The 24,161-nt window shown below is 42.9% G+C and overlaps 3 protein-coding genes across 4 annotated transcripts in view; all 3 read left to right on the plus strand.

Annotated features, from left to right (window-relative positions):
- Positions 1-6,747, plus strand: part of LOC110529845 (heat shock protein HSP 90-alpha 1) — a 9,082-nt gene extending 2,335 nt beyond the window's left edge. Inside the window, exons 2-11 of the mRNA XM_021612440.3 lie at positions 1,289-1,438; positions 3,254-3,620; positions 3,787-3,920; positions 4,101-4,409; positions 4,535-4,700; positions 4,823-5,013; positions 5,130-5,280; positions 5,400-5,668; positions 5,765-6,098; positions 6,347-6,747. Coding sequence (XP_021468115.2) covers positions 1,289-1,438; positions 3,254-3,620; positions 3,787-3,920; positions 4,101-4,409; positions 4,535-4,700; positions 4,823-5,013; positions 5,130-5,280; positions 5,400-5,668; positions 5,765-6,098; positions 6,347-6,456 — 2,181 coding nt within the window. The 3' untranslated portion in view covers positions 6,457-6,747. The remainder of the gene's footprint in view (positions 1-1,288; positions 1,439-3,253; positions 3,621-3,786; positions 3,921-4,100; positions 4,410-4,534; positions 4,701-4,822; positions 5,014-5,129; positions 5,281-5,399; positions 5,669-5,764; positions 6,099-6,346) is intronic.
- Positions 6,748-7,028: 281 nt separating this feature from the next.
- Positions 7,029-17,634, plus strand: LOC110529844 (heat shock protein HSP 90-alpha). The gene is made up of 11 exons (XM_021612439.3): positions 7,029-7,300; positions 9,765-9,914; positions 10,201-10,570; positions 10,740-10,873; positions 11,188-11,523; positions 11,724-11,889; positions 11,990-12,180; positions 15,862-16,009; positions 16,107-16,375; positions 16,595-16,928; positions 17,161-17,634. The coding sequence occupies exons 2-11, from the start codon at positions 9,765-9,767 to the stop codon at positions 17,268-17,270; spliced, it is 2,208 nt and encodes a 735-aa protein (XP_021468114.1). The 5' UTR covers positions 7,029-7,300; the 3' UTR covers positions 17,271-17,634.
- A 547-nt stretch (positions 17,635-18,181) lies between these two features.
- The window catches only part of LOC110529847 (serine/threonine-protein phosphatase 2A 56 kDa regulatory subunit gamma isoform), a 41,818-nt gene continuing 35,838 nt past the window's right edge, over positions 18,182-24,161 (plus strand). Inside the window, exons 1-2 of one of the 2 annotated variants that reach the window (XM_021612445.3) lie at positions 18,182-18,491; positions 18,920-18,979. In XM_021612445.3, coding sequence (XP_021468120.1) covers positions 18,465-18,491; positions 18,920-18,979 — 87 coding nt within the window. In that variant the 5' untranslated portion in view covers positions 18,182-18,464. The remainder of the gene's footprint in view (positions 18,492-18,919; positions 18,980-24,161) is intronic. The other variant, XM_021612446.3, reaches the window with a different exon arrangement.

The following is a 24,161-nucleotide window of genomic DNA, read 5'->3' on the forward strand; positions in this document are numbered from 1 at the left end:
TCTCAGTATATCAGTGCTGTTAAACAATCATAACTTTTAAGAGCAACTCTAATATTTTTGCTGAAAGTTAATAACATATAAAACCCTATACTTGAGAGAAAAATGCAATGTTGAAGACACCCTATGGGTGGATTTACATTAGTAAAATATGTCTAGTGAGATCTATCTCTCTTCAACACCAGATTTGCAAATGTTCTGTTTACACTAGCCTTGGATGTGGTGTGGCCAAATCCACATTCTTGCTTAAAGTGTGACTGCAGCTATTAATTGACATACCGTAAAAACCATAGTATATAGACAAACAAAATAAGGGTAGCAATTCAAACTATACAGGCGCTTCTCATCTAAACCATATTGCACAGTGTACATATTGCACACTTTATGAATGCAATGATTCACAAATGCAGATATTTTAAAAGCCTTTCATTTTCTATTTGGCTAACAGAGCAAAAATGCTCTCTACTGGTGTTAAGGTCATTGTTGCAGGGATATGTGGTGTGGGAGAGCCATTGTCTTTACAATGTACAACTCAGAGGAGGATATGTTGTGTAGATATCTTGCACACTACCTGCAGAGGTAGCGTGGGAGAAATCTCTTAAAAAGAGAGATTTTAATATAGATCCGTCTCTTTACACTAGACAAGTATATCTCCTGGACCTAGTTTGTGTCATTTAAGTAGTGTAGTGTGAAGAAGCTCTATTAATACAACTCTACATTACTCTATTCAAGCCAAGTCTTGCTTCATCTTAATCCTCAATTTCAAAGAAAGGGTATCACATGGCATGACTGCAGCTGTTGGCAAGGGGGTGTGAAAAGGTCTGGAAACTCCGACAGTTTTTCAAATGGCAGAGGCCTTGATTGACAGATGTGGCCTGTGCAATAGGAGCCTCTGACGGAGGGCTGTAACAGGTGCCTCTATTCCTCAATACTTCAATCCCCTATTGCCTCATTGTCATGTGGTCTGACTAGACTAGAGGCTGTATACAAAAAAGCAGGTGTTTCTGGCTTCAAAAGCTGTAAAACATAAAAGTCCACATTTCAGACAATGATCATTTGCAAGCTACCATAAGTTGTATTTTTTTATTTATTTAGCTGAAGCAAGTCTTATTGCAAAATGCAGAAAAAAAGCCTTATGTGCTTTTCAAAAACATGTCTTCTGAATAGCCTTATTAATACAATATTCATCCATTGTTAGGATAATTGAAGAACAATTCAAATCTAAGTGTTGAGGCATCAAAGTCTCCATCAGTCTGAAGTACAAACTCTGCTATTTTGTTTCTCCTTCCAGATGCCAGAAAAAGCCGGCCACACCATGGATGAGGAAGTGGAGACCTTTGCCTTCCAGGCTGAGATCGCCCAGCTGATGTCTCTGATCATCAACACCTTCTATTCCAACAAAGAGATCTTCCTTAGGGAGCTCATCTCCAACTCTTCAGATGTGAGTAGATTAATCATAATGCTGAATTGACCAATGTAACATTTTACCTTAATAAGCAGCCACGTATACACTGCTCTCTGAGCCAATATAGTAAAACAAGCTACAGTGCCTTGCGAAAGTATTCGGCCCCCTTGAACTTTGCAACCTTTTGCCACATTTCAGGCTTCAAACATAAAGATATAAAACTGTATTTTTTTGTGAAGAATCAACAACAAGTGGGACACAATCATTTATTGGATATTTCAAACTTTTTTAACAAATCAAAAACTGAAAAATTGGGCGTGCAAAATTATTCAGCCCCCTTAAGTTAATACTTTGTAGAGCCACCTTTTGCTGCGATTACAGCTGTAAGTCGATTGGGGTATGTCTCTATCAGTTTTGCACATCGAGAGACTGAAATTGTTTCCCATTCCTCCTTGCAAAACAGCTCGAGCTCAGTGAGGTTGGATGGAGAGCATTTGTGAACAGCAGTTTTCAGTTCATTCCACAGATTCTCGATTGGATTCAGGTCTGGACTTTGACTTGGCCATTCTAACACCTGGATATGTTTATGTTTGAACCATTCCATTGTAGATTTTGCTTTATGTTTTGGATCATTGTCTTGTTGGAAGACAAATCTCCGTCCCAGTCTCAGGTCTTTTGCAGACTCCATCAGGTTTTCTTCCAGAATGGTCCTGTATTTGGCTCCATCCATCTTCCCATCAATTTTAACCATCTTCCCTGTCCCTGCTGAAGAAAAGCAGGCCCAAACCATGATGCTGCCACCACCATGTTTGACAGTGGGGATGGTGTGTTCAGCTGTGTTGCTTTTACGCCAAACATAACGTTTTGCATTGTTGCCAAAAAGTTCAATTTTGGTTTCATCTGACCAGAGCACCTTCTTCCACATGTTTGGTGTGTCTCCCAGGTGGCTTGTGGCAAACTTTAAACAACACTTTTTATGGATATCTTTAAGAAATGGCTTTCTTCTTGCCACTCTTCCATAAAGGCCAGATTTGTGCAATATACGACTGATTGTTGTCCTATGGACAGAGTCTCCCACCTCAGCTGTAGATCTCTGCAGTTCATCCAGAGTGATCATGGGCCTCTTGGCTGCATCTCTGATCAGTCTTCTCCTTGTATGAGCTGAAAGTTTAGAGGGACGGCCAGGTCTTGGTAGATTTGCAGTGGTCTGATACTCCTTCAATTTCAATATTATCGCTTGCACAGTGCTCCTTGGGATGTTTAAAGCTTGGGAAATCTTTTTGTATCCAAATCCGGCTTTAAACTTCTTCCCAACAGTATCTCGGACCTGCCTGGTGTGTTCCTTGTTCTTCATGATGCTCTCTGCGCTTTTAACGGACCTCTGAGACTATCACAGTGCAGGTGCATTTATACGGAGACTTGATTACACACAGGTGGATTGTATTTATCATCATTAGTCATTTAGGTCAACATTGGATCATTCAGAGATCCTCACTGAACTTCTGGAGAGAGTTTGCTGCACTGAAAGTAAAGGGGCTGAATAATTTTGCACGCCCAATTTTTCAGTTTTTGATTTGTTAAAAAGGTTTGAAATATCCAAAAAATGTCGTTCCACTTCATGATTGTGTCCCACTTGTTGTTGATTCTTCACAAAAAAATACAGTTTTATATCTTTATGTTTGAAGCCTGAAATGTGGCAAAAGGTCGCAAAGTTCAAGGGGGCCGAATACTTTCGCAAGGCACTGTATATCCCAGAGTTAACCTGCTAAACACTTTGTTAAATTCGCTCAAGGTATCAACCATGACACTTTTCTTTTAACCTTGTGACCTCTTTTTGCCATGATCTGACAGGCTTTGGACAAGATCAGATACGAGAGCTTGACAGACCCAACCAAATTGGATTCTTGCAAGGAGCTGAAGATCGAGGTCACCCCTGACCTGCGCACTCGTACCCTGACCCTGGTTGACACCGGCATCGGCATGACCAAGGCCGACCTGATCAACAACCTGGGAACCATTGCAAAGTCTGGCACCAAGGCCTTCATGGAGGCCCTGCAGGCTGGAGCTGACATCTCCATGATCGGGCAGTTCGGTGTGGGTTTCTACTCTGCCTACCTGGTGGCTGAGAGGGTGACTGTCATCACCAAGCACAATGATGATGAGCAGTATATCTGGGAGTCTGCAGCTGGTGGCTCTTTCACTGTCAAAGTTGACACTGGTAAGCCTCTTCAACAGTATTGATTAATATGCTGCTGCAATTACTTTTCTATAATACAACACCATCAACCTACATCCTGTATCAGTTGAATCTTCTTTTCAACAATGTAATTCAAAAGGAAGTAAGCTTAGATCCAATGACTAAGTCTGATTTTTCTGATCTGAAGGGGAGTCCATTGGCCGTGGCACCAGAGTGATACTGCACATGAAGGAGGACCAGTTTGAATACTGTGAGGAGAAGCGCGTCAAGGAGGTTGTGAAGAAGCACTCTCAGTTCATTGGCTATCCCATCACACTCTTTGTAAGTTCGATTATATTTTTATATTTCTTTGGTTGTAACAATGTAACAACATAATGCGGAGATTGACTGAAATCTGCTGTATGAACTAGGAAAGTAACCCGTTAAAAAAAGTGGATCCAAACATTGTTCCCCATACTGGACAAATCCTACAACTTTTTAATAACAAACATTTTCATCCAGGTGGAGAAGTCTAGAGAGAAAGAGGTGGACCTTGAGGAGGGAGAAAAGGATGAGGAGGCTGATAAAGATTCTGCAGCTGAGGACCAAGACAAGCCCAAGATCGAAGATGTCGGTTCTGATGAGGATGAGGACACCAAGGATTCCAAGAACAAGAGGAAGAAGAAGGTCAAGGAGAAGTACATTGACGCAGAGGAGCTGAATAAGACCAAGCCTATCTGGACCCGTAACCCTGATGACATCACCAATGAGGAGTATGGCGAGTTCTACAAGAGTCTGACCAACGACTGGGAGGACCACCTGGCTATCAAGGTGAGTCTCTATGATGGCAAACTGAAAATCAAAACTCAAGCTTTATGGGTTTGTCTTGATCCAACCTATGAATTAATATATTAGTATGACTGTATGAGTCAAAGTTTATCTCATTATTCCCACAGCACTTCTCAGTGGAGGGCCAGCTGGAGTTCCGCGCTCTGCTTTTTGTGCCCAGGAGGGCTTCCTTCGACCTCTTCGAGAACAAGAAGAAGAAGAACAACATCAAGCTGTACGTGCGCAGGGTGTTCATCATGGACAACTGTGACGAGCTGATGCCAGAGTATCTCAGTGAGTACTGTACCTTGAACCTTTAGCCTTTCATGGATACCTCTTCAGCACCGCACTCAAGCATGACATTGAGTAAAGCTGTAAGTAAGATGTCTGACCAGTTGCCATTCTCTTATCTCCAGACTTCATTAAGGGTGTGGTGGACTCTGAGGATCTCCCCCTGAACATCTCCAGAGAGATGCTGCAGCAGAGCAAGATCCTCAAGGTGATCCGCAAGAACCTGGTCAAAAAGTGTATGGATCTTTTCATCGAGCTCTCAGAAGACAAGGACAACTACAAGAAGTTCTATGAGCAGTTCTCCAAGAACATCAAGGTAAGGTCTTCCTCCCTTTGAAATGGATTTTCCAAGTTCCTGAAACTCTTCAACCAGAACTTCTCCTTCTCTTTTTGAGGGACCTTCAGCTTGAACATTTTCCATCTTTCCATTAGCTGGGAATCCATGAAGACGCTCAGAACCGCAAGAAGCTGTCAGACATGCTGCGCTACTACACCTCCAACTCCAACGCTGACGAAATGGTCTCCCTGAAGGAGTATGTTTCTCGCATGAAGGACACCCAGAAACACATCTACTACATAACTGGTGAGCTGCTATCTATTTTCACTCTCCATTATTCCTCCTTTGTTAAATCCATGTGACATAAAAATACATCATTTAAACCAGGGTAATCTAACTGTTAATAACTGTGCATCCTCTTCTAGGTGAGACCAAGGAACAGGTCGCCAACTCTTCCTTTGTAGAGCGCCTCCGCAAGGCCGGCTTGGAAGTAATCTACATGATTGAACCCATTGATGAGTACTGTGTCCAGCAGCTGAAGGAGTATGATGGCAAGAACCTGGTCTCTGTGACCAAGGAGGGTCTGGAGCTGCCTGAGGATGAGGATGAGAAGAAGAAGCAGGAGGAGCTGAACACTAAATTCGAGAACCTCTGCAAGACCATGAAGGACATCCTGGACAAGAAAATTGAGAAGGTACAAGCACAACTTACCTGAACCCAATCCCTCTGCAATGTGTCTACGCCTTTTAATAACATACCACTTCATACACAACTGTCAATATGTCTACAGGTTTCAGTTTCCAACCGCCTGGTCTCCTCCCCCTGCTGCATCGTCACCAGTACATATGGCTGGACGGCCAACATGGAGAGAATCATGAAATCTCAAGCTCTCAGAGACAACTCCACTATGGGCTACATGACAGCCAAGAAGCACCTGGAGATCAACCCAACACACCCTATTGTCGAGACTTTGAGAGAGAAAGCTGAGGCTGACAAGAACGACAAAGCCGTAAAGGACTTGGTCATCTTGCTGTTCGAGACTGCTCTATTGTCATCTGGGTTCACGCTGGACGACCCTCAGACCCATGCAAACCGCATTTACAGGATGATTAAGCTTGGCCTGGGTGAGTTGCTTTGCCTTAATGCATTATTTGCCCTCAACTTTTGTCTTGGTTGATGGGGTTTAAAGTCTCCTCCTAGATCAATTTACAGTACAGGTCTGCAAACACCAAGTAACTTACAGGACTATCATGGTAGTACAATGGTTAGGAATAAGGCTTTTGTTTTTTCCCATACTTTGGCTGTCTGAATAGCAGATTGTACACGATGTGAATATGTTTTTCTAATGTTGGCTATTTCTTCCCCTCTACAGGCATCGATGGTGATGACTCAGCAGTGGAGGAAATCCTCCAGCCCAGTGAGGATGACATGCCTGTCTTGGAGGGAGATGATGACACATCAAGAATGGAGGAAGTTGACTAAAGATATATCAGAAGTACATCATTTTTTCCCTTTTTAACATTTAATTTTTTAAGTTACTTCATTGTGTCCCAAATAGACTTTACGTTTTCATGACTGCTGAGTCGTGGGGAAAGTGTTGTAATTAATTCATCATAATTAATGAATACCATAATTATATAGTATATCTGCTGTTTTCAACCCTATTCAACTGTAAAAGTCAACAGGGATTTGACGTGTGTCTTTATCTATTTCTGTAAGCTATTTTCTATGAAAAACGACAAGGTTTATAATAAAAAAATATTTTGAAACATATTTGACATGTTTTCTCTTTATCAAATAGTCTGGATTATTGTGATGGCATGTTTATAATTCAATACTGGACTATCTATTTAGCATCTTCAGTCATACTTTTGCAATCACCTTATCCCCATAAGAACTCCCTGTATTTCAGATCTTTTTAGAGTAAACTTTTAGGTAAAAAGTGTATCTTAATTATGAAATCTTGTGAGGGTCATGAATGATGATGAATATCCCAGGTACACTATGTACCCACTGTACAGATTTGATATCGCCACGCCCATAGACCCGCCTTCACGATAGAGTTAAATGAAGGAGGGGCGTGGACAGAGAAACAGTAGGGTTTGATTGATATTCCATCGCTCCTCTCAGTGTACACGCTCATCCTACACACAGTAGAAGCGTCAGGAAGATTCCAGACGGTTCTGGAAGCTGATTTCTCGAACACTCTCAGCGTCTATAAAACCTAGCCAGTTATCATCTCCCCATCTTCTCTGATAGCTGGCTAGGTTTAGTTTCGTTGGCGACCAACTTCTGAAGAAGAATTCAGGGATATTTTCACAGCAAGGTAAGACATGAAATAACATTTATGTTCCAACATGATGATGCGAGTGTCATTATCCAATTAATATAGTCAATGGAAGTTTAGAATATCAACATAATATCATCAAATATCGTTTTTACTCTCAGAATAATCCACTCGAAACATTATTTGAAATTTTGTTGCAATGAATTGCATTGTACATTTCCTAATTTGTAGGTCTAACGACGTTATTTCAGAATGAACTTCGTCCGCTATTTCAGAATAGGCTACCACATTCTCTATTAAAGTTGACCTATAAAACCTAGGCCAATACATCCAAATGTGGGTCTTGACTGCCACACATCCTTTTCAGAAAAGTATTTTCATGCACGTCACTTCACTGTCGACATGACAACTATACATCACGATTTGGCTAATATTTATTCAAATAGGAGATTCATCGAGATTCACATTCAAACTCGTTATGGTACCCGGTCGCGAGATTGAGAAAGGATGGAAACGTTTGATCGATCGTTCTGGTAGTTTCTAGAATCATGTTATTAGCCGCGCGAACCGGCAGGTGGAGTATGTTTTGCCGTTGCGCTTGGACAGTTTACACTGGGACATGGAATAATGAATGAAAGCCAATGAAATATATCCGTCCCTTTAAAAACTGTGCATCATCATTATGGCTGGTTCTTACATAGTCTACCAGCAATGTGGAATGTAGAATATTTTATTCCATTTAATTATATTCTAGTGTGCCTGTCCAGAGTACAAAATTATCAATTTATGATGTGCCTATCAATTTCCTTACAAGGAACTTATTTCAGTTTATTGGAGAAAATTTTCCTAAAACCCTTTCCTCTGTGGAAAGGGTTCTACATGGAACCAAAACGGTGTCACCTGGAACCAACAAGGGTTCTCTTATGGGGACAGCAGAAGGAGCCTTTCGGAACCCTTTTTTCTAAGAGTGTAGTGAGTCCCACTGATTCCCGTTGACCTGAAGTAGGCTTGTGGACTGTCATAACCATACTGTGACTAACATGCTGATAAACAGTCGTTTATTTGGGGATGGAATTTTTGATGGTTGCAAGGGGCAACCAAACCATGCTTTAAGTGGCTGTGCTAACAGCCAAAGGAGTGATGCAAGCTGTCAGAAGACAATGCAGTGCCAGGGCATTTTGTAGTGTTGTGCCTCCTTCTCAGTATGTGCTTACGCTTAACCCTTATTCATGACTCCAATTCCATTGTATTACATTAACCTATTGGACGCCCCCTTTACAGTGTCTCTGAAGACGATGTGGGCGATAAAACTACGGAAAGCCATTAATTTCCAATAGAAGAGAAGCAAAGTGGGTGGAGGACCTTTGGGGCGATGCGAGCATGGGCGAGGGACGTGAACTGAGCGGCACCAAAGTTGGGGAGAGCTGAACTTTATGCAAATACTCCAAGACTTTGTGGCACGCTCGTTTCTTAACCCAGAGGCGCAACATCGCAAGACTACAAAGGAACGCTTGCGAAACAGATCAAACAGACTAGGCCGAGGTTTGGGAAATCAATGAGAGAAGCGTAAAATTCTTCTTCAGTTGTTAATTATCTCTAAAACAAAAGGCACAACATAGGTTTCGAACCAATGTCTTAAGTAGTTGAACATGTTTTTACTCCAAGCAATCTGTGAAAGTGACAAACTGACACGTCTAATTTGTCAGAAACAACTTTATATTGAAGGAGTACCTTTGATTTGAGGACCTGATTACATATTTTGCGCATGAGCTTTGCGAGCCAACGTCACCATGACAATGCCTACACGTATGATCTGGGATTTCGATTGGAGATGCAGTTTTTGCCAATATTCATGCTGTACTCTCTTTGCTAGTGTGGCGAGGCAGAATATAAGTACTAGTTAAAACGATCTGTTAGCCTTGTGAGAGATGCTCCGACGCTGCTCCAGTGCCTTGCACGCGATACATTTGGAACTTAACTTTCATTAAGTGAGAAATCATTTTAAAAATACCAAAGATACACTTACTGTAAGCAGTTTAGGAAAGTTGCACCTGGCTGTATTTTCAAGAACACTGCCTCCAACCGAGAATACACTTCCTCCCCTCCATTTTTTTGCTTCAAACTTCTCCTATGGAGCGTATCTAGGGAGGAGGTTTCATATCTCGACTTGGGGCTGTGTTTTAAACAATTCTGCAGGGTGTAACCAGGATGCAACTTTGCTGAACTGCGTACAGTAAGTGCATCATTTGTTTTTGAAATATTATTTACTGCTGTTATGAAAGTTAAGTTACAAATGTTTCCAAAACTGTACCACAAGCAAGGATTATTTGTTTCTAAATGTTAAAACAAAGCGTTGGGATTGTAGTTCACATGGAACCAGCTGTCCTCCATACCATCAGCTGAGAACCTAAGACGGGGACTGGCTGTAAGCCACCTTGGGCCCCCTTGTCACCACAGTGTGTTTACAGTATATTCATTCAGTATGTGTGTTGTGTCTCCACAGATGCCGGAAGCCCATGACGCCCCGATGGAGGAAGAGGCAGAGACCTTTGCCTTCCAGGCTGAGATCGCCCAGCTGATGTCCCTGATCATCAACACTTTCTACTCCAACAAAGAGATTTTCCTTAGGGAGCTCATCTCCAACTCCTCAGATGTGAGTACTTCAGGCACCACAGGCGTTTAGACTACTTGGTAGTTTAGTATTATTTGATGATTTACAAAATACACACACAGGCATATTACTTTAAATACTTGTTTATTACACCACTATTCATATTTTATTACATATCTATAGATAGTTTATTAGGAGGTATTCATATTTTATTACATAAAATATTGACGTAGCCTGCAGAATACATTTACATATAATTAAGAGTTTTGTTAATCTAGTGACGTCAAAAAACAGATTTATTTAGACCTATGTATTTTCATTCAACTAGGCTCTAGACAAAATACGCTATGAAAGCCTCACAGACCCATCCAAGATGGACTCTGGCAAGGACCTGAAGATCGAGGTCATTCCCAACAAGGAGGAGCGCACCCTGACCCTGGTTGACACCGGCATCGGCATGACCAAGGCTGACCTGATCAACAACCTGGGAACCATTGCAAAGTCTGGCACCAAGGCCTTCATGGAGGCCCTGCAGGCTGGGGCTGACATCTCCATGATTGGGCAGTTCGGTGTGGGTTTCTACTCTGCCTACCTGGTGGCTGAGAGGGTGACCGTCATCACCAAGCACAACGATGATGAGCAGTACATCTGGGAATCATCCGCTGGCGGATCCTTCACCGTCAAAGTCGACCCGTCAGGTAAGGACAGATTATAGTTTTACACGTAACTTAACCAGAGCTTGTTATTATATTATTATATATTTTATATAAATTGTGTGAACTGAAGAGGCCTACAGTTACAGACTATTGTTTTCCTGGTGTGGTCTGTTCTTAACACCCACTAAACTCCCATGTCACTCTACTATAGCTGAGTCTATTGGTCGTGGGACCAAGGTGATTCTGTACCTGAAGGATGACCAGACAGAATACTGTGAGGAGAAACGGGTCAAAGAGATCGTGAAGAAGCACTCCCAGTTCATCGGATACCCCATCACACTCTTTGTAAGAGCTAGCAGGCATGAGATAGTGGAAACTCCACTGAGTGATTACCAAATTGTTGTACTACATCTGAAACTTCCTTTCAGGTTTACATAAGAGGTGTCAAGGGAGGGGCTAGGAGTTGATTTCAGATTGGACAAGTAAATGACTGGATGATAAATTGATGCGGATATCTTTCACTTTTAGCATTTTTATATTGAATGAAAAACAGGCACAGTGAATGAAATATTTTTTGACAACTACCCACTCAAAGTCAGCTACAGTACATCAACACATTGAATGTGTCCCCTAACATTCTCATGATCCTCTCTGTTCAGGTGGAGAAGGAGCGTGACAAGGAAGTGAGTGACGATGAGGCAGAGGAGGAAGAGGAGAAGAAGGATGGGGAAGAAGGAGAGAAGAGAGAGGTTGACAAACCTGAGATCGAGGACGTAGGCTCAGACGAGGAGGATCACCATGACCATGACCACGACAGCGCATGCGGTGACAAGAAGAAGAAGAAGAAGAAGATCAAGGAGAAATACATTGACCAGGAGGAGCTGAACAAGACCAAGCCCCTGTGGACCCGTAACCCCGATGACATCACCAACGAGGAGTATGGAGAGTTCTACAAGAGTCTGACCAACGACTGGGAGGAACACCTGGCTGTCAAGGTGAGGATATTCTATTCATATTGGCCAACAGAATAAGTTCCCACACTGTTTATTTACTAAGTTTCCCTTGCTGATGTGTGAAGTCATAGATAGTACCAGTATTAGTCAGCTGATATAATGGGTGAGGTAATTTCAGAACGACAAATATACATGTACATTAAGGTTTCAGCAGTTGGCATTCTGTTTGTTTACTTACACAGCACTTCTCAGTTGAGGGCCAGCTGGAGTTCCGTGCCCTGCTCTTTGTGCCTCGCCGTGCACCCTTTGACCTCTTTGAAAACAAGAAGAAGAAGAACAATATCAAGCTGTACGTCAGGAGGGTCTTCATCATGGACAACTGTGATGATCTTATCCCTGAGTACCTCAGTGAGTCAGACAGAACTGAAGCAAATGCTCACGTAGATCTGGGAATGAGCTATAATCTAATTGAAGGTGTCGGACCAATTGTCTCTGTCATTTTCTCCAGACTTCATCAAGGGTGTGGTGGACTCTGAGGATCTCCCCCTAAACATCTCCAGAGAGATGCTGCAGCAGAGCAAGATCCTCAAGGTGATCCGCAAGAACCTGGTCAAGAAGTGTATAGAGCTCTTCACTGAGCTGTCAGAGGACAAAGAAAACTACAAGAAGTACTACGAGCAGTTCTCCAAGAACATCAAGGTCAGTTTCATACTTTTTAACGTAACAGTATAGAACATAGTAATAATGGATTGCATTATTTATACAGATATTCTCACTAGTTCTTTCTGACAATTGATGTTGCAGCAGCACCCACCACATTGGTGATACAAGGCAGCCATTTTGTGCTAGCAGGTTCACCAGAGTCAGCTTTCATCATTATGTAGCATTGCCTTAAAGGTCAACCTAAACTGAACTTAGGATGCATTGTATTTAGTGGTAGACATGATCTAGGTGGATCCTACGATGACCCTTATCACCACCTGTTCTTTTAAAAATCCTTGGGGAACATTCTGAATGGTGTAGTTGTTGAATGTTCCACTAACCTTTAACTGGTCACCACCCGTCTGATCCCCTCGCCATCTTGTCTCCTCTAAACCTGATATAAGCAGCTTAGGGCCCAGTCCTTCACAGAGCTCCTTACCACCATCCTCTGGCTTTCTGTAGTGTGTTTAAATGACTAGACAGACTCTATGGCATATTGTTACAGTTATCGCGTATGTCTTAAGGTAAACCTTGGATTCCATGTGGAAATAATCTGCAGGGGGTGCACCTTTGTCATGTCTGCTGAAATTATGTGAAATCTATCTGGTTTTAATCTTAAAGGGGACGTTTACCCCTTTATATATATTTTTGCATAAGTACACTAATTACATAGTCAGAAAAACCTTACTGACAAGTCAACAACATGCCCCTTGTTGGTATCATATTTACTGAACTTAGGTTACTTCCTGGAAAATGTCAGTCTTGTAACACTTCAAGATATTTTTGGGGGACAGTTGTTATTTAACCTTTTACTGCAATGGGATAAATCATGGTCATACAGATTGATTATTGGTAGTCTTAAACAAATCTACTTTGAAACAAGAGTATAAACATCACACACATGGTAATGGCCTTAAAAAAAATAAGATGTCTGTACCATGTCAGATTTAGAATTGAAATGTATTCAATTTTGAGTTTGCATCTGTAACGTGTACGCTGGGAGTCAGGAACAAAGATCAAAACAAGAAACACAAGTAGAGTACAGATATGGAACACAGTCAGTAACGCCTAGGGAAAGAACCAAAGGGTGTGACAGATATAGGGAAGGTAATCAGGAAGGTGATGGAGTCCAGGTCAATCAATCAAATGTATTTATAAAGCCCTTTTTACATCAGCCGATGTCACAAAGTGCTATACAGAAACCCAGCCTAAAACCCCAAACTTCAAGCAATGCAGATGTAGAGAAGCACGGTGGCTAGGAGAAACTCCCTAGAAAGGCTGGAACCTAGGAAGAAACCTAGAGAGGAACCAGGCTCTGAGGGGTGGCCAGTCATCTTCTGGCTGTGCTGGGTGGAGATTATAACGGTACATGGCCAAGATGTTCATAGATGACCAGCAGGTTCAAATAATAATAATCACAGTTGTAGACGGTGCAACATGAGTAAATGTCAGTTGGCTTTTCATAGCCAAGCATTCAGAGTTAGAGACAGCAGGTGAGAGAGTCCACGTCCGGTGAACAGGTCAGGGTTCCATAGCCGCAGGCCAGTTGAAACTGGAGCAGCAGCACGACCAAGTGTCTGGGGACAGCAAGGAGTCATCAGGCCAGATAGTCCTGAGGCATGGTCCTAGGACTCAGGTACTCCAAGAGGAATAATTAGCATACTTAAATTCACACAGGACACTGGATAAGACAGGAAAAATACTTCCGATATAAAACACAAACTATTGCAGCATATATACTGGAGGCTGAGACAGGAGGGGTCGGGAGACACTGTGGCCCCTCCTGACGATATCCCCGGACAGGACCAACCAGGCAGGATATAACCTTCACCCACTTTACCAAAGCACAGTCCCCACACTACTAGAGGGATATCTTCAAACCACCAACTTACTACCCTGAGACTAGGCTGAGTATAGCCCATGAAGATCTCCCCCACGGCACAAACTCAAGGGGGGCGCCAACCCGGACAGGAAGATCACGTCAGTGACTCAACTCACTCAAGTGACGCACCCCTCCTAGGAACGGCATGGAAGAGCGCCAGTGACTCAGCCCCTGTAATAGCGTTGGATGCAGAGAATCCCAGTGGAGAGAGGGGAACCGGCCAGTCGCTCCATTGCCTTTCCGTTCACCTTCACAACCCTGGGCCAGACTACACTCAATCATAGGACCTACTGAAGAGATGAGTCTTCAATAAAGACTTAAAGGTTGAGACCGAGTCTGCGTCTTTCACATGGATAGGCAGACCATTCCATAAAAATGAAGCTCTATAGGAGAAAGCCCTGCCTCCAGCTGTTTGCTTAGAAATTCTAGGAACAATAAGGAGGCCTACGTCTTGTGACCGTAGCGTACGTGTAGGTATGTACGGCAGGATCAAATCGGAGAGATAGGTAGGAGCAAGCCCATGTAATGCTTTGTAGGTTAGCTGTAAAACCTTGAAAATCAGCCTTGACAGGAAGCCAGTATAGAGAGGCTAGCACTGGCGAAATGTGATCAAATGTTTTGGTTCTAATCAAGATTATAGCAGCTGTGTTTAGCACTAACTGAAGTATATTTAGTGCTTTACCTAGGTAGCCGGAAAGTAGTCTAATCTGAGTCTGAGACGCTGGTGCGAGTAACGATGTGACAGGTGTGCGTAATAAGCAGACTGGCGACCTCGAGTGCTTGAGAGGGAGTATACGTGAGAGTACACCCTCCCTGACGCGAGGCCTAAGCCACAGAACACCGACCAGAGGGACGGTCCCAGGGACCAGGAGCGAGCCGGTCTCTTCTGCTGAGACTCGGGAACCTGTCAAGCCAGCTGAGGCATGGGAGCCTGACGTGCTAGCTGAGGCATCCTCCAAGTCTTGTAAACCTTATGAGCCCGCTGGGGCATCCCCGGTTGCTCCTGTAGTGGCACCCGGACCCGGCGTCACCTACAAAAACACTCCCTGATGCGCCCCTTTGGTGAGGTGATATTCTGTAACGTATATGCTGGGAAGCAAGTACAGGGAGTGTATTTAATAAATAAATGAACATAGAACAACCGGCTCGTCGGGCTCCCGCGTCTCAGCTGGTTCTACGGGTTCCGCGCCTCAGCAGAGGCGACCGGCCCGCTTCTGGTCCCTGGGACCGTCCCTCTGACCGTCCCTCTCGTCGACGTGCTGTGGATGGAGCCACGCGTCAGGGAGGGGGGTACTGTCACATCTACTCCCACTCCCCCTCTCTGGCTCTCGTTGTCGCCAGTTTATTCATTAGTACGCACACCTGCCACCATCGTTACACGCACCTGTGCTTCATGAGACTCAACTGGACTCCATCACCTTCCTGATTACCTTCCCTTTATCTGTCACTTCCTTTGGTTCTTTCCCCAGACGTTATTGACTCTGTGTTCCATGTCTGTACGCTACTTGTGTTGCTTGTATTGGTCCATGTTTGTTTATATATTAAATATTCACCTGTACTTGCTTCTAGACTCCTAGCGTACACGTTAAATCGTCCCAATATTACACTTTTATACATCACAGAAGACTGAAATATAACATAACTGTTTGACATAGAAACACCAGATTTTCATAGTTTCATAATCTTTATTATTAAAAATATTAATAAAATTCCACCCATGAGGCCAAAGAGGGTGGCTTTTGTCATTGACTGCAGGAAAGGGCCACATAACCTATCCTGTGTTTTCTCTCTCCCAGCTGGGGATCCATGAGGACTCTCAGAACCGTAAGAGGCTGTCAGACATGCTGCGCTACTACTCCTCAGCCTCAGGGGACGAGATGGTATCCCTCAAAGACTACGTCACACGCATGAAGGAAACCCAGAAACATATCTACTACATCACTGGTGAGGAAACACACTCCTCTCTGTACAGCCCAGTTCATAGGTTGTCACATGATAAGAATCTGATTTCTCAAGTCGCTTTATCTACTGCATGTTTCAGGCGAGACCAGAGACCAGGTGGCTAACTCTGCATTCGTGGAACGCCTTCGAAAGGCCGGCCTGGAAGTAATCTACATGATTGAGCCTATTGATGAGTACTGTGTCCAGCAGCTGAAGGAGTATGATGGCAAGACCCTTGTCTCTGTGACCAAGGAGGGTCTGGAGCTGCCTGAGGACGAGGACATGAAGAAGAGGCATGAAGAACAGAAGTCTCAGTTTGAGAACCTCTGCAAGATCATGAAGGACATCTTGGAGAAGAAAGTAGAGAAGGTAAGAACGCTTAATCACATTGCTTACATATATCATGTTGCTGAAGGGGTCCTTTATGTTAAGACAAATGTCAGGAGGCTTGACATTACCTTAAAAATGCCACCAATATTTGCCACTGTATTTACATGCTCACTGCCAGTACAACGATTGCCTGATTCAATGTTGTTCTGATCATCTCCCTAATAACCAACCTCTCCTATCTTCTCCCCCCCTTTATAGGTGACAGTGTCCAACCGCCTGGTCTCCTCCCCCTGCTGCATCGTGACCAGCACCTATGGCTGGACGGCCAACATGGAGAGGATCATGAAGGCCCAGGCCCTGAGGGACAACTCCACCATGGGCTACATGGCTGCCAAGAAGCACCTGGAGATCAACCCAGACCACCCCATTGTGGAGACCCTGAGGCAGAAGGCAGAGGCTGATAAGAATGATAAATCAGTGAAGGACCTAGTCCTTCTGCTGTTTGAGACGGCTCTGTTGTCCTCTGGGTTCACCTTGGATGACCCTCAGACACACTCCAACCGCATCTACAGAATGATCAAGCTAGGACTGGGTGAGTTAGTTTGTCTAAACAAGAACCATGTTTGCTGTCAATATATGATCAATGCCAGCCCCTTGTCTGTATTCCTGTTGTGTTTGCTGATCTGAAGGACCCATGTTGGTATAATAATGGCTCCATCTAGCCCTCCTTCATTTTCTCAGCATTAAGTGGTCTAGATATGAGAGAACATTGTTTAAGCTTCAGTAACTGACTGAGACTCTATTCCCTCCCTTCCCCTGTCCAGGTATTGACGAGGATGACCTGACCCCCGAGGAGCCAACCTCAGCCCCTGTGGAGGACATGCCTCTCCTGGAGGGAGACGAGGACACATCCAGGATGGAGGAGGTTGACTAGACCAACTGACTCAGCTGCAGTGTTACTGTAACTACACCAGTTTGCTTTGACACTAGTAGTGTTGTAAATTAAGACAGGATGACTTTGATGTTTGTTCATGAACCTGGAATTTCCCCCCTTGCCCTCCTTCTCGATCCAAAATCCCTTGACCTGCATTGATCATATGCAGTTTAGATTCATTCCCATAAGTGTTAGTGTTTACAAAACAAGAGCCTGTTGACACTTTTTTTGTATCTTGAGTTGTATCAATGATTTTTTTTCACAACTTTCTTTTGTGTGTTGACTTGACTGTAAATATTTTCTGAAATTGATACTGTAACTTGAAATGGTGGGACCCCAAAATAAAGTTGACCATGTTAACCAATTTCATTGCTTCATTTTCGCTATTTATGTTGTTGAATGAAATTAGCTCTTTTAGAGGTTTAGTTAGATACTGTACAAATGCTCAAGTTTGAGGTGATGCGAGCTTATTTGGTCACTTACTGTGCTGAGAAATACTTTGTATTACAATTTAGTCTAGACCAATTGCACAGTACATAATTACAGTTGCATATCCTGTGCATGTACACCACGAATGGAAAATAACTCTATAATCTGAATAAATATGCACAGCAGTCAGCGAAACCTACAGTCTTGCGTCAGACAGCTTGGCCACCAGATGGCATCTGCGTCCATGACTACCCCACACAGTGACTGAAAGAGGTCGGCATGAACATGTTGAACATGTTGTTTAAGGCACTAACTACAGTAGCTACTAGTAATAGCTACATACACATATTTGCTAATGTGCATCGTTATTTATTTGTGAAATAGATGTCAGAGCATCTGACACAAATACAAATAATTTATAGATAACAGACCATTCTGAATGGTCTCCTGCAGATTAATAAAAAAATAAAAAAGTTAGCCCCACACATTAAAAGAAACTGCAACCTGCCACGTTGGACAGGGAACAAGACCCACCCAATGACTGTATACTTTACTTATGCTGTAATTTGTCTCGCTGGCAGGGTGCTTCCATCACGAAGGTATAAAGAACTCCCTCCAATGCACTCTTTAAGAGCACGTTGAGTCACCTGACAGATATCAGCCTATCATATCCGAGAGGATAGGCGAACGGCTAGTGCAGTGGAGAGTTGTCAGGATTTAGCTTCGGTGTGTCAAAACGGGAACGACGGCGGTTATTTTTGTGCAATGCCGAATAAAGCGAAAAAAGAGAAGGTGAGTTAGGAGTTTGCAAAACAGTTAATACTAGCGCAGAGTACTAACAAAACTAGCTAGTTTTTTTATGTTTTAAAACTACGAACAGACACCCATCGACGCGATATTTGTAATGTCCCATCAACGCATCATCAGCTAGCTAACTAGGCTTGCTAGCTACCTGAGTGTTGTAGTGAAGCTAGCTATAGTTTGAGTAACGTTAATATCTAACGTTACCGTATGTACGTTTTGTGGTACATGAAAACGCTAGCTAACGTTTGCTACAAAATTAACTTTTTTAAAGTCAACTTGTTTAACTAACCACAACTGTCAAACAGTTTAGTTAGCGGAAAAGTTAAAGTACTAGCTAATTTAACGTTAGTCAAAACTTGCCTCTGTCCCTTCACATTAGCTGACTGGTGAATATTGCATCTCCATTTTTTTTACAGGACTCTCCTAAATATGGAAAAGTTGGCAAAACTGGAGGACAAGAGAACTCGGACATTGAGGTAACTTTATAACATGTGCATGCTGACCACACCGCTTGCATGATTATGTTGTCCACCAGCAATAGACTCTACTTAAAAATTAAACGTTTAATTTAACCTTTATTTAACTAGGCAAATCAGGTAAGAACAAATTTATTATTTACAATGGCCTACACCGGCCAAACCCAAACGTCGTTTGGCCAATTGTGCGCTGCCCTGTGGGACTCTCAATCACAGCTGGATCTGTGATACAAACTGAACCAACTATATTAATTTGGGGACAGGTCAAAAAGCATTAAACATTTATGGAAATGTAGCTAGCGAGCTTGCTATTACTGGCAAATTTGGCCTTGGATATAAACATTGGTTGTTATTTTACCTGAAATGCACAAGGTCCTCTACTCAGACAATTAATCCACAGATGAAAGGGTAAACAGTTAGTTTTTAATCTCTCTTCCTTCAGGCTTGTTCTTTGGACTTTATATGGTGGTTGGCAAACAACTTTAAGCTGCATTACCACCACCAACTGGAGTGTGGACCTCAGTTCATCTTTTAATCACCCATGTGGGTATATCCTCCTAACAACCAATGAGGAGATGGGAGAGGCGGGACTTGCAGCGCATCACAAATATAACCAAGTTTTATTTTAGCGCCTGGCTATGCAGACACTCGTTGGCGCACGCAATGATTGAATAACATGTATGTGTACATTTATTTGCAGCGCATGCGGCATGTTATAATGTCAGCATGTTAGCTAACGTTATATAACCAACTAAATATGAATTAACTTTGGTTTTGAATAAAAGCGTTTCCATTTGGATGCTATTTGGTCTATCCAAGTAGCTGTTTTCAACCTGAATCACATGGAGACGACACTAGTTGTTAGTGTTGAAGTCAGTTTCAAAAACATGGTAGCCACTACAATACTTTCCTGTGGATATTTTCTCACATTTTAGGGTGGCCAATCATAAATGCATCTCTTTTGTCCAATAGGTAAAATGTTTATTGTGTAGATACTCCCATAAGAACACCAATGGTCCAAACTTCATGTCTCTAACATAATTTGTTCAAATGTTATGCGTGTTATTACTCTTGTATGATGGCCATTATTATGGTGACTAATGAAGGCCAGAGAAAAAAGTGCTACAAAATCAGGAAAATTGCGTCGTGTCAGCTAGGCTGGGTTCTGTGCAAGAATTAAAGATGGATTATGCAGAAATGTTTTTGCCATTTCGTGGTTGCAAAAGTTCTAATAGTTTGCCTAATTTCAGTTTGACAAAACAAGCAAGTATAGTGTAGGGAATCAAAGTACCTTCTACACCTCTGAAATATATTTTCCATAACCAAAAATATTGTTTTCAGTTATTTGAAGCTGGTGTACAAAACCTAAAGTTAAAGACTCAATAACTAAACTTTTTTTATTTTATAAAAAACATGTATTTTTTTTCCCACCCTAATTTCGTGGTATCGAATTGGTAGTTAGTCTTGTCACATCGCTGCAACTCCCGTACGGTCTCAGGAGAGGTGAAGGTCGAGAGCCGTGCGTCCTCCGAAACACAACCCAACCAAGCCGCACTGCTTCTTGACACAATGCCCACTTAACCCGGAAGCCAGTTGCACCAATGTGTCGGAGGAAACACCGTACACCTGGCGACAGTGTCAGCGTGCACTGCGCCCAGCCCGCCACAGGAGTCGCTAGTGCGCGATGGGATAAGGACAACCCTCCCCTAACCGGACGACCCAATAGTGGGTCTCCCGGTCGTGGCAGGCTGTGTCAGAGCGTGGACACGATCCCGAAATCTCTAGTGGCACAGCTAGCACTGCGATGCAGTGCCTTAGACCACTGCGCCACTCGAGGCCCTGCAAAAACTAAACTTAAGAACGGGAAGCATAGAAATAGCCCACATATAACATATCTATTGCTTTTTAGACTTGCTTTCAATGAGAATGACAGATCTATTACACATCTATGTGAATTTAGTCAGGTTCCTCCAAAAGTTATATATTTCAGCCTTAAGGCTGCTCTTTACCTGACAGGCTCCACTTTCTCATTGAATTCGTCATATATCTGCAGGACATAAAACAATAGAGGTTAGATGGACATTTTGAGACATGACATGTAGTATTTGTTTTATGGAGTGGTTGGCTGACAACACAAATGCTGTGTGCATCGATGTGGCTGGAAGGCATGCGTTATGATTCTAAATGGTCAGATCACTAGCAACAATGTCAAGAAGCTGCCGTGTGGGGAATCGTAGGTGGCTCGTGTCTTATGGATACCATGTCTTGTTCAAATCAAATTTTATTTGTCACATACACATGGTTAGCAGATGTTAATGCGAGTGTAGCGAAATGCTTGTGTTTCTAGTTCCGACAATGCAGTAATAACCAACAAGTAATCTAGCTAACAATTCCAAAACGACTACCTTATAGACACAAGTGTAAGGGGATAAAGAATATGTACATAAAGATATATGAATGAGTGATGGTACAGAGCGGCATAGGCAAGATACAGTAGATGGTATTGAGTGCAGTATATACTCATATATCATATGAGATGAGTATGTAAACAAAGTGGCATAGTTAAAGTGGCTAGTGATACATGTATTACATAAAGATGCAGTAGATGATATAGAGTACAGTATATACATATGAGATGAATAATGTAGGGTATGTAAACATTATATTAGGTAGCATTGTTTAAAGTGGCTAGTGATATATTTTACATAATTTCCCATCAATTCCCATTATTAAGTGGCTGGAGTTGAGTCAGTGTGTTGGCAGCAGCCACTCAATGTTAGTGGTGGCTGTTTAACAGTCTGATGGCCTTGAGATAGAAGCTGTTTTTCAGTCTCTCGGTCCCAGCTTTGATGCACCTGTCCTGACCTCGCCTTCTGGATGATAGCGGGGTGAACAGGCAGTGGCTCGGGTGGTTTTTGTCCTTTGATCTTTATGGCCTTCCTGTGACATCGGGTGGTGTAGGTGTCCTGGAGGGCAGGAAGTTTGCCCCCGGTGATGCGTTGTGCAGACCTCACTACCCTCTGGAGAGCCTTACGGTTGTGGGCGGAGCAGTTGCCGTACCAGGCGGTGATACAGCCCAACAGGATGCTCTCGATTGTGCATCTGTAGAAGTTTGTGAGTGCTTTTGGTGACAAGCTGAATTTCTTCAGCCTCCTGTGGACCAATTCACGATGCTGTCTGTGGGTGGACCAATTCAGTTTGTCTGTGATGTGTACGCCGAGGAACTTAAAACTTACTACTCTCTCCACTACTGTTCCATCGATGTGGATAGGGGGGTGTTCCCTCTGCTGTTTCCTGAAGTCCACAATCATCTCCTTAGTTTTGTTGACGTTGAGTGCGAGGTTATTTTCCTGACACCACACTCCTCCCTGTAGGCCGTCTCGTCATTGTTGGTAATCAAGCCTACCACTGTTGTGTCGTCCGCAAACTTGAAGATTGAGTTGGAGGCGTGCGTGGCCACGCAGTCGTGGGTGAACAGGGAGTACAGGAGAGGGCTCAGAACGCACCCTTGTGGGGCCCCAGTGTTGAGGATCAGCGGGGAGGAGATGTTGTTGCCTACCCTCACCACCTGGGGGTGGCCCGTCAGGAAGTCCAGTACCCAGTTGCACAGGGCGGGGTCAAGATCCAGGGTCTCGAGCTTGACGGCGAGCTTGGAGGGCACTATGGTGTTTTGAGGTGTTGACTGATGTCATGTCTATGTTAAAATGGCAATTATTTGTTAACTAACCAACAACAACTGTATTTGAGAGACAAGTGCTCATTTCAATAAATATTTGGAAACAATAAGGTTTGCATGTTTTCAACTGTCTAAGCCAACTGTCTGTTTTGCCTCATAATTGCGCACGTGTCAGTTTCTTTTGTTAAACAACAAGTCTATTTTTAGTATACACTTTTCATATTAATTTGAAATTCCCCCCCAAAAATGGATGATTTCTCACAAAAACAAGCGTATCGCTGTGAAATATTTTTTGATATAATGTTAAAGACCCCACTGAACGATTCAGACCATGAATAATCATATTTGTCTTGATAAATTGTATTTAAAACAGAAGGAAGTGAAATTTAATCACCAAAGCTCGCTTTCACAGCTGAAAGACATACCGCACAGACAACCGGTAGAGTAGGGTTAAATGTCATTTTATATAACATTCTGGCTTGTAATGAACATTTACATGATTTTTGCAGGCAGTTTCAGACTGTATTACAGCTTGATTTAATCAGACTAGGTAGCCACTATCCCTTCAGAATGGATGGTAAAAATGTTTGCAAAACATTAGCTACTACCATTGTGCGCTGAGACCACTTGAGATGATTAGCTATGTCTGTTCAAATCAGAAAATCTACTGAAGACCAAAATGAAGATGTGGCCTTAAACCCACAGAAACACACAAACCAATCGGTAATGAAAAAAACGAATAGAATGGAAGATGTCCCTTGTTAACACCCAGTAATGCATTTTCTTTATTTTGTGTAGTCTGCTCTTCTCTCTGGGGTTATAACCCTGGATTATGTTTCTACTGTGTGTCATCAGCCATGAGGCAGATCTGCTAATGTGCCAACCTTGTGTCAAATTTAAATCGATGGACAACAAGCTGTTGCTGTATTACTCCCCCACCCCTTCCCTGCGTACAGCCAGGCTCCACTCTCCTCACGGATGCTTTTGGGCACTAGGGCTCTAAGCTTTCGACGTCAATGGGACAACGACGACAACATGGGAGTCATATTAAGACAGGCTGATTCAGGCTTGGTAATTTCCTTTGTTTAAGCGCCAATGGTCTGTGAGCTGGCATTATCTTATTGTTTGAGCAAGGTTAAAAAGGGCACTAAATGTAAGCAAAGAGGTCTGTTAATGTATTCTGCTGGTTTCTGAACAGACATTTCTGCCTCTCAGGTTGATATAGCTAAACCTATTTTCTATCCATCTTGTGTGTTTTGGATGTATGAACCACTCCTCTTATTCAATCTCTAACCCAAGGGCCTGACGAGCCGCAGTATGAAGCGAATACAGTATATGAAGCTATTAAGCCCACACATTTATGAAGCTAACGCTGTTATTTGAAGGTAAAAAGAAGCTGACACAGTAAGGAGCTGGCACACATTGGGTAAATGAATCAGCGGGAGAAAAGACCTTCGGTTGGGTCACATGCGTCAGTAATCCAGGCCCATCACGGGGTTCAGCAGC

This window comes from Oncorhynchus mykiss, chromosome 8, assembly GCF_057628025.1.
Source record: "Oncorhynchus mykiss isolate SJ-2025 chromosome 8, ASM5762802v1, whole genome shotgun sequence".
NCBI lineage: Eukaryota > Metazoa > Chordata > Actinopteri > Salmoniformes > Salmonidae > Oncorhynchus > Oncorhynchus mykiss.